At 43.2% G+C, this 10,217-nt stretch overlaps 1 protein-coding gene across 1 annotated transcript; it reads right to left on the bottom strand.

Moving 5' to 3' along the window:
• Positions 1 to 866: 866 nt before the first annotated feature.
• Positions 867 to 8,986, bottom strand: ZC3H11A (zinc finger CCCH-type containing 11A). Its single transcript, XM_009878129.1, has 16 exons — positions 8,909 to 8,986; positions 8,597 to 8,716; positions 8,251 to 8,374; positions 7,612 to 7,815; positions 7,161 to 7,277; positions 6,842 to 6,919; positions 6,262 to 6,372; positions 5,489 to 5,551; positions 5,136 to 5,231; positions 4,881 to 4,946; positions 4,094 to 4,594; positions 3,417 to 3,490; positions 2,435 to 2,759; positions 1,963 to 2,132; positions 1,484 to 1,551; positions 867 to 1,131 (listed from the first exon to the last, which is right to left on the bottom strand). Exons 1-16 carry the CDS (start codon positions 8,960 to 8,962, stop codon positions 867 to 869), a joined length of 2,436 nt encoding a protein of 811 aa, XP_009876431.1. The 5' UTR covers positions 8,963 to 8,986.
• Positions 8,987 to 10,217: the final 1,231 nt, after the last annotated feature.

The following is a 10,217-nucleotide window of genomic DNA, read 5'->3' as shown; positions in this document are numbered from 1 at the left end:
CTGGCAGAAAACAAGTCAGCAGCTCAGGGGAGCGATTCCTGGAACCGAGAGGCACTTAAACCAAGTCTTAGCTGACCAATTTACCGCAGGCTACGAGATGAATCCCGACTGGCTGCCCCAGAATCCTACCCCTATCGGCAAAAAGCACCAAAGCTTTGGGACAGTACAACAAAACGGGCGGGGGGTATTCTGGCTGTACGGTGGAGCTGCTGCTTTTCACGGCGAGACTGCGTCGTCCCTGATAATGTGAAGTAAGGCTGCATCGACTGACCCCAACCACCACCCCTGGCAGCAGGTTTGGTCCAAAATACTAGAGAAATCATTCTGCTCCCTCCCACCCTGGCATCCTCCTTAGGTTACTCCAAAAGATTAAAGTCAAAATTATAGCATACATAAATAAAACTTGAGAGTTGACACAGTAACTCCAGGCTTTGGATATCCACTGTCCAAGACATCAGAATACCAAAGATCTGAAATGCGTCGAACGTTGAGTTTTGACACGGAGGGAGGAAGGAAGAAGCTTTAAGTTTAAGCCTTCAGAGTATCACCGAATCAGTAGATCAGTTCACAACCACCACAGTCTGTAGAGGGGAATCTCTCCATCCTGATATAAACAAGTGCTTTGTCGTCTTAATGTCGAAGGATCGCCATCAGTCGTTACCGAATGGATTCACAGGACCTTGACTCTGACCAGCAGGAAAATTTAGAACGACTGAGTGCAGATGCTGCCAAATTTCTACCAGTTCAACTGTGCTTTAGGTCTCATTGCAAAGCCTCAGCTATAAAAAGGATTAACTCCGGGTATCCAACAAAAAACAGTCTTAATTTTTTTTTTTTTTTTTTAAAAAACCTTAAATCTATGTGGTTCAGCTGTCAATCATTTCAGAAAGTTCCAGGAGGAGGTCATCCTCATCCTTCCCTGGGTCCAGGTCGATTTCTGCTTCCAGTTTGCCTCCTGAGATTTCCCAAATAAGCTTCTCAAAGTCATCTTCTACAGACAAGGGTGCTTTCCCAGTCCCTGGGGAGCTCAACCGCCGCATCTTTGTCGCTGCTTGCGAAGAAGCTGAAGTTGAGCTTGAGACCTCTGGCTGCGCCACAGAGTCCGCCTGGCTTCCGATACGCAGTTCGAGACTTAGAAGAAGAGAGAGAGCAGATCAGTGTGTGCAATTCCTTAGCCAGAGAGGTGTTTTCTGCAAACCAGCTCTTAAAACTGTAGTTAATCCCTCCTACACCTCAACCTGACATAGGGGTTAATTCTATTAATCCAGGCCTACTTTGAGCGGGTCGATTTTCCAGTTTGGGGATTTCTCCGTGAAGACAGAGCATCTGGGCATTCCCGCTAGCTGCTGGGAAATCATTGCAGATTGTTTCTCCCTCTGATTTTGGCATTATCTCCAAACGCTAATTTTTCCACAGGTGAAAAAACTCCCGTTCCATGTGAAAGACACACTGAGAAAGAAAAAGAACAAGTTGTGGTTGTTACCTGGTTTTGGGTTTTGGTGTCCCAGGTATGGTGGCCAGGCTGTCCTCTGGCAAAGCAGGAACAACAGCCTAGGAAGAAGCAAGACAGGTTTTATGATAAATGGGACAAAGACTTCTCAGTAGATTATTCCTGCCCTGCTTCTCCTCTGACACTGCTGAGCCTCAAGCAAAATACAGAACCAAGGGACACCTGAAAAAAAGTTAGTGTTCACTTGAAGTTTACTAATGACCTCGTGTCTTTTTTAAGGCCAAAATCCTTCACACCACAGAGAAATCCTAGCAGAGTATTATGTAAACACTGCCATTCATCTCCTAAAAAGCAGAAAGAGGCTACACCCCCCCTGCAGACCACTTCTGGATTTTAAAAGGGAACAGAGATAAGGAAACATTTCAGTTTTCCATGTTTTCCTCCAAGAAGAGGATAAAACTTGGGCATAAATTACCCTAGAGCCCCACTACTGCCTCAGCCTCTGTCCTTACCACGGCTGCTTTTTTAGCTGGAGGGTCCTTGGTATCCCCACCGGTGGCAGTCATCGGCTTCACAGCCGCCACGGCAGAGGGGTGACTCTCGGCTGCCTTACGCTTCAGGGCCTTCTTTGTGGGGAAGGTGGTTTTCCCATCCGAAGGCTTCAGGCACGCCTCAGATTTGGCTAGAAAAAAAAGAAAGAGAGAACCGATAAAGTCTTGCTCTGGCTCGGGAAAAACAATCAAACAGTTCTCTTAACAGGCCCATAACCCTTCCAGTGAAATCCATCTGGCCGGCACAATCCCACTGCCATTTCCCAGATTCTCAGCAGTATTTTCCACGCAGTAAACTCTGTTTACCAACACGCCATAAAAAGGAGCAACCAAGGTACAAAAAAGGAGGCAGAGTTACGTGAGAATTGTCACCTTCTGCCCTTCTTTCAAAACACAACCTAAAGCGGTTCTTTTACATACAGTCCACACGTACTTTTAGCTTTCTTTTCCAAAAGTTGAGCTGCTTGTTTCCCTGGCGATACAGCAGCATCCTTTCCCAAGCTTTCAACTCCATCGCCTCGGGATTTCACCGATATCTTCTTCGCAAGTTGAGAAGCTGACCCTGAAACCACGTTGGATTTAGGACTCCCTGATGTTGGAGTTTTACCCTTGAGTGCTTTTTCAAAAGAAGATGGCACGGCAGCTGCTTCCTTCTGAAGCTTCCCTTCTTGGCGTTCCGTTAGTTGCAGCTTCTCCCTCATTATCTCTTCAAGGCTCTTCACTTGAACTTCAGAATTAGTTGCACTCTGCCCAGAGGGCTAGAAAGAAGAAGAAGGACTAAGAGGAGAAAAATCTACAGAGATTTCATTAAGCAAGTCTGAGTGGAGTTCCTCCAGAACGGTTCCATGTGGAACACAGCACATTAACACCATTCGGATCTGACATTTTCTCCGTAACATCAATGCTTTGCTATGGAAATACCGTTTCGAAAGCCCCCAATTCCCAACACAGCAAGCTTCTTTAACAGAGCAGAAGACTCCAGCTGTAATCTCTTACATTCTTTTTAAGTCCTACAGGCTCCCCAATACAGCATTCACTGTCAGACTGATTTCCTCTAACAGAAAAGAGCTTCTGCATTGAAATATTTATCTCACGATTTTAAGATATCCTTCAAGTTGGACACATAAAGTCACCAAAATCAAAAAAAAATCCCACCATATTAATCTCACCAATTTTTATCTAGTGCTAATAGGGTTTCTCATTCACTATCAGGTATAATAAGATTAATTCAAAGCTGGAGGATTACAAAGTTGACTGGAAGTGCTATTGAAAGTGACAGGACTTAGAGCTTCACTGCAGCATTTCCCAAACGCGGAAACACAGGAACCCACTTGAATTGGGAGTGTGTAGCAAGTTAGAAGCAAAACGTTAACAAAATTTATCAAAACCTGTATGAACAGACGTAAAGGACCCACCTCTGCAGCTGCAACGGCAGCTTTGGGAGAAGGCTTGCTCAATTCCACTATCTTCTTTTCTTCTCTTCCAGGTGCTTTAAAACAAGGAGAGAGGGGAAATCATTTTGACAGCAGCAGAAACAGGGAGCTGGTTACCTCTGTTTCCCTGCTGTGTTTGTTTCCTTGTGTCTAATAACAGGACAGGTAAGCAATCCATGCAGCATTTTGAGTTCTCTTTCCGTCAGTCACAATTATCTCTTTCTAAGTTATAACATCTTAACTACGAGATCTTTAATGCTCTGTCATTTTTGACAAAAAATGGTCCTCATGTTGATACCTACTTGGCAAGCACACATACATCACTAAGGTAGACAAGACATCTGCCAAAGAAGAAGGTAAACCTGGATTCAGCACAGGGAAGATCCCGTATCACAAACAGATGGCACAAAAACCAGAAGAGAAATTAGTCTACAAGGCTCCTCAATAAATGATTTTTCCAGTGGGAAATACAGAAAACTATCAAGCAATTAACAGAAGATAATTTCATTGCATATTCTGTAACTCTCTGACTTCATAGCCTTGAACTCTTTTATCTTCTAGTACAAACAGAAGGAAAAAGCAAAGTGAATCCCGAGCAAACTGAATTAGCTTGGCAGGGGAAACAGTTCACCAGGGCAGGGACCAAATCGTCTGATTACCTGTGAGCTTTGTGATCCGTAACAATCTCCTCCCTGCCGGGGCAGGTTCAGGTTGTGCTGGTGGAGCTGGCAGCTGTTCTCCACTCTGCTGCATCCGCAGAGCTTTCTCCTGCTTGATTTCTGCCAAGGTTTTAACACGCACTTCTCCTGCTGCCTTGGCTTTACCTGCCGGCTCCGCCAGCTGCACTTTGCTGGGCACGGATGGAGCAAGCATGGTCTGCTTCTTGGGGTCAGTCTCATTTTTTGTCTTAGTCGGAAGTTCTTGCCACTTTGGCTTCTCTTCTTCCAATTGCTTGTGGTTTTTTCCAGCAAAGGCTCCTGAGAAAGTTCTGATGCGAACTGGAGGGGAAGGTCTTGCTCCCAAGCCGGGATCTTCCGTTCTACAATGCACTTCAGCCTGGGGTTTAGCCTGAGGTTCTCCTCGTCTCCGATTAGCTCTCTCAAGACGGATTTCCTCCAGCGTTTTCACATGGATCTCTCCTGCTGCCTTAGCAGCCTTCTCTGTCACTGTCAAAAAGAAAAGCATCAACGGGTAAGGAGAGTAGCTCTATTCTACTTGTGTGTAAGCACGGTGCAGCTTCGGAGCAGGAGCATAAAGCCGTGATGAAAAAGTGGGAAACATCCATACCCCTAGAGCCAGATCTCTGACAGAGGCCAGCAGGACAGCTTCAACACTTGAGCAAGAGGAATCAAGCAGGGGTTTGGGTTTTTTAAATTAACTTTTAGGACTGCATGGAAGCTCACGGAAAGAAAAAAGGGGAAGGCATATTTAATACCCAGTTCTTACCTGCGTTTGCACCAGTCTGTCCAGAGGACAATCCTAGCCTCTCCTTCAGAGACTTGGGGACTTGAACTGCAGGACAGAACAAAAAAGAGACTGCATAAACCTCAACTTTGCGTTCACATTTCAAAACGAGACAGGAGAGCGCTGGGATTCAAAGTTCCCTTGAGACCTCAACCAACACGCAAAAAGAATCGTCGGAAGGATGGTCAAACAGAAAACCTGTGCAGCAAATGCAGATGCCTGTTTTAATACCCGTACCTCTCTTTGGTGCTTTGTCAGCAGGCTCCAGAATCTCTATCTTCTTCCCCAGCCTCTCAGCAAGGTTGCGCTTTAGCGGAACAACGTTTGCACCAGCTTTGGAAAGAGAAAAAGCAATAAATACTTTACGAATGTTTACCTGGAAGAGGATTTCTGAACAGAGACAAACTTCAATTCTTTCAGGTATATTTTCTTTTATTTGCCTTTCGGTTGCTAACAAAATTTGCCGTTTCTACAGTCAATACAGATCTCTGCCAAAAATATTTTCCTCCCACGTACGGTAAACCTCCCCTTAAATATAGTCATGTTTAGATGAGGGCACACTCAAACAACAGCTCACGAAAAGCTCTCACCTGTGGAGGCTTTCCGTTTTCCCAGTCTCTCAGCAAGATTCAGTCGAACTACAGGCTCCTCCCCTAAATCAAACAAATAATCTCTTTAGTGCACAGAAACCAGTAAAAGCATCATCCTCCAAACCCATATCCCAAAAAGAGAAATAGTTCTGCGTGGGTTTTGCCTGAAAAAGGAATTTGTGCAGATCTAAAACCACCAGTTACACACCGCCTCAGATCACACTGCTGTCTACAGCTGCTCCTGCCAGCCTCTTCAATGCGTCACAAATGAGCTACTTGTATAATACAAGCAGAATTCTACTTGTGTAATATGACTCAACAGGTCTTCCCTTGCATTAGCCCCCTCTTTTCCAGTTATCACCTTACTTACAAACTGACACTTGTTTGGACATCAGTGTCTCTCTCTGCACTTAACCCAAACACTAATTCTGCCACAAGCTGCCAACACACCAGCTTGTTCACAAATCTCACCCAACTTCAGGAACCAGAAAGTCAAATTAAGCACGTTGGAGAGTCTGTAGGATACTGATAATGTACGATTAGCTGTGGCTTAATGTCAAGCTGATAAAAAACATTCTTGATCTTTTCCTGCAATACAACAAACTGAGCTCCTACAAACGCCAATTTTTTTCCAATACAGTCAGCGCCTTTAAGAACCAAAGTATGGTTTTAATTAGAAAAGGCAGCACCAGCAAACTAACATGTTTGAATTAGCTTAATTATTACTTAACTTTCGGAAGCCATGAAATGGAAACAACAGTGTTCACTATTACCTTGCTTTGAAGAAAGAGTCACAGTCCTCACTACTGTCCGGACGTTCTCCTTTTCTGGCACAGGAACAGTCCGAGATTGGAGCTGATGAACAGAAACTCCTGAAGGACCTTCTGAGCAGAGCAAGTAAAAGGTAAGTATGTTTAGGAAAAAAGCAAAACAAACAAAAACCTGAACAAAACAGAAGAACTATCCTAATGACCAAAACTGTCAAATATTCAATGACCAAACATACAAATACGAATAAGAGATGAGCAATTTCCCTCTGATTTGCCCTTGCAACCCACTCTAGGACACCAGGTGTCTGAATTTAAGAAAACAGGTACTAAGCTGAAACAGCTCAAGGCCCCCAGCTACACACAGAAGTTCGGCTTTCAGGCAGCTCTCAGCTGCAATCATCCCCCAGTTTGAACCTAACAGCGCAAAAGAAATGTACTTTTCTTTGCAAATAATGGTATTCACCAATGCACAGCCAGCTATCCAGGCAATAATATCAGAAGGATTAAAAAAACAAATAAAAAGGAAAGATGAAGGTGAAAAGAAGGCAGAAGGACAAGAAAGTAGGGGAAATTAACTCACCACCTTGTTTTTTTGTTTTTTCCTTTAGTTTCTTCAATTTGATTTCTTCAAGTGTTTTTATTCCGAAATTTAAATTGTCACCTGCAAACACAAAACGGTTCATTAAACTGAGGCTACAAGGCACGTGACAGATCCTCACACTTCTTACAGCTCAGAATCCTTCCAAAGTGTTTAAAATCAACCCTGTCAACAGGAACAAGCTCATGGAAATAACTGAATCTGTCCAGCTACTGTATGTCCCACCACAGTTTTAGAACACATTGCTTTTGAGTTACTTGTCCAGTTCTCCTCCCAGTCCACCCTACTACAGCTCTCACAATACCTTGCTTTGCATTAGCATTGCATTTCCTAGTGGAAATTATCCGCAATCCATTACGGGGCTCTGTTGCCGGTTGCTGGACAGGTGTTTTAGCTTCATCTCCTTCTTCAGAAAGCAGGTCTGAAAAGGCAAAAATAGACCTATTCAGTTTTGGAGTAGGGATCAGACAGGATTTTTCATGTTTATGTAGCTCCCACAATGACGTTTAGGTCCACAGTTCATACTCGGCTTGTTTTCTTAACTATAGACATAAAAAATTGCTTCTAGAAGGATTTTTTTAAACGGCTATACTGACGTGACAAACTCATATAACTAAGAGTTATAGTGGAAAAAAACCCCACAAAACAATCTAGACTCTTGTCTGCGGCTTTAACCACCACACAGCTCAGGTATTCTGTGATTTATACATTCACTTACAGTAGAAATGCCTTTGATAAGTAAAAAAAATGCTCACCATCATCATCCTCATCATCATCTGCAGCATTGATTACAACTGGAGGATGCGTAGGACTCGGGACATTTTCAGAGTTTTCCACTTTCATCACTCCCCTCAGCTGTGGAGAGGGATTGGACTGGACACAAAGTTTGTTTTGCTGCAGCAACATCTGAGCCATTTTCCCATCGTCTTCTGCAGACTCAGGTGGACTTGGAAGCGTAGCTAGAGGAAAACGGGAACATCTGTAATCTCATCATTTAAATCTTGGACCCCAATACTGCATTCATTGCACAGAGACAGCAGATCAACCCACCTGGCTACCGAATTTAGAGGTTCCTATTCTCCACCCATGGCTCCACTATGAACAATATCTTAACTTTCGCACACAAACCTCACCACCCTACCACCCAGAACGGACTAAAAGGGGAAAGCAAAGTGAAAGGCAAAGATCACACAAAGCACAGAGAAGCTGAGCATGAAAGTAGTTAACTAAGAGAATTGCACTTCTTTCAGCTGAGAACCTGGGACTGCAGATTTCTCCCGCGTTCACAAATGGACAATTGCTTGGTGTCTTCTCCAGTCCAGTACTCACTCAGAAGTTGTGTTCAAAACCAGTCATTTTAATACTTAAAAGAAAAAAGGACCTGAGAAACTCACTCTTGCTTGGCGGTAAGAAGAGTCCATCAACGTAACGTCCTTTCGTGTGGTGAAAAGCGCAGTTGGATTTTTGACAACCTACTGGCTGATTCTCCCAATAGCAAGGAATCTCACTGCGTTTTTTCTGCAGACAGAAATAAAAGCTTTCACCTTAGATTTGCTAAAATTTCTTGCTGAGATATACCTGAGAAATTGATTTTTCTTCCCCAACTTCCTCCCAATCCCCACCGGCATCATTCTAAAGCAAAGAAATTTATCGCGTAAGAACACATTCAGTTCTCCTCCAGCACGAAAAAACGCTTTTGGTGATTTTAGTAAGAGAATACACCTTTAAGCAAACACTCACATCGATTTCCATGTGTCTGAATCTGCAGATATTCCTGAAACAGCGACCCTCCTGCCAGAGCGTGCAGACGGTTTCATTTCCCAGAGCAGCTTCGCAGTGCCGGAAGGGACAGCTGTCTCCCTGCAACCAAAAGGAAGGCGACAAAAAGGAAAATGCATCAGTACAGCCTAAACTGTCCATGTTGTCTGGAAGCAGAATTTAACTGCTTATTAAGCAAACAGCAATCCGTATGTCTCCTCCCACTCTTTGCTCTCCCCTCTTGAAGCTAAAAAGGAAAAAGCAAACCCCAAAGCAAAAGAAACCCAAACACACCTTGTTACAAGTGGAATAGAAATAGAAGTAGCAGTCATCTCCTTTTTTAGACATAACGGACAAGTTCTGAGAAGCAGCTCAGGTTCACAGGGTTTGCTCAACAAGGTCTTCCTCCAGTCTTGGCAAGAGCTGCCTTCACTCTTGGAATGAAAGTCTTCTATTGGCTTGATCAGTGAAATCTTCTTTTGAAAAGTAACCCTAAGGAAAGATATTGAGAAGTGGGAAGTAATGAAGTAACCAGCATTTTTACAGCTGCTTTCCACTAATCAAATCAGTCTTGAAATCAGCTGGTCACAAAGACCATCACAATACGGAGCCAAACTTCTGTCAAACTGCATGGATTTTGTCAGAAATGTTCTCTTCCCTGTCCTTAGTAATAGTCACGTGCCTTAGAACCCAGAAAAAACTCCTGTGTGTGGCTGTAAGCTTGGCAAGAGAGCCACTGTGTAAAATATTGGTCAGTCACTGACTAACTGCGGGTACTAATCATTTCTATAAAATACAACTGACACATTAAACACCATTTTCCAATCACCACGAGTCTTCAGGGGCACATACCTGGACAACTTCAGCAAAGGTATCGATCTTCAAAGACTTCCAGTTAACTTCTCCTGTAGGCCGAACCAACACTGAATCCGTGAATTAATAATAAAGGGGTAGAAAGAATTTTCCTCCTCACATTGCCAAGGGAACCTCTCATCCACAATTCAAACATAGGATGTGCTTTTAAACATAACTAATGGAGGAAGCAAGTCCATTTGAATACTGTCAGACTGGAGACAGCCAGGGCTAGTCAGCTCTTCAAAAAAATGAGAACAAAAAAAAAAAGAAGAACGAAAAAACCCAGTGCATTTAAAGATGAACTTGGGATTCAAAGTGGCTGCAAAAATGAGGATCCATCTTCCACAGCCGGGCAATTTTTACTTTTTTTTTTTTTTTTTTTTTTTTTAATTTAGAATTCAGTAAGCTGCAATTTCTGGTCTTCAAGATTTCTTCACCTATTAAGAAAACACAAAAACCTTCCCCCATCTTTATTACCTTTACAGCAAAAAACCACACTTGTGTGTATAAACACACAAATATGCACATACAGACACACATGTGTTTATACACACACAGAGAGCAATAACAAAGTCAGCAAGAGCGACAGGAAAAATGAGAATTTTTGGCCATTTGCCACGTAAGACTGCATTTTAAAAAAAATAAATAAATCTCTCTGGCAAAAGTGAAAACTCTACGTCATATTCTGAAGGACAGGCCTTCAAGGCTGATGTTTTGTAACACGAGTGGTTCGGGGGCCAGCACACAA

This window comes from Apaloderma vittatum, unplaced genomic scaffold (assembly GCF_000703405.1).
Source record: "Apaloderma vittatum isolate BGI_N311 unplaced genomic scaffold, ASM70340v1 scaffold18611, whole genome shotgun sequence".
In the NCBI taxonomy this organism is placed as follows: Eukaryota; Metazoa; Chordata; class Aves; order Trogoniformes; family Trogonidae; genus Apaloderma; species Apaloderma vittatum.
The sequence above is the reverse complement of the archived record's forward strand: the minus strand, read 5'-3'. Positions and strand labels throughout refer to the sequence as shown.

What these genes read in the sequence shown, in the direction of transcription:
- ZC3H11A (XM_009878129.1), bottom strand. Translation starts at nt 8,962, where the DNA reads ATGTCTAAAAAAGGAGATGACTGCTACTTCTATTTCTATTCCACTTGT. An exon ending in CTTCTTACCGCCAAGCAAGA is followed by an intron (nt 7,816 to 8,250) that starts GTGAGTTTCTCA and finishes GTTTTCCTCTAG; the next exon opens with CTACGCTTCCAAGTCCACCT. An exon ending in ACAGACTGGTGCAAACGCAG is followed by an intron (nt 4,595 to 4,880) that starts GTAAGAACTGGG and finishes TGACAGTGACAG; the next exon opens with AGAAGGCTGCTAAGGCAGCA.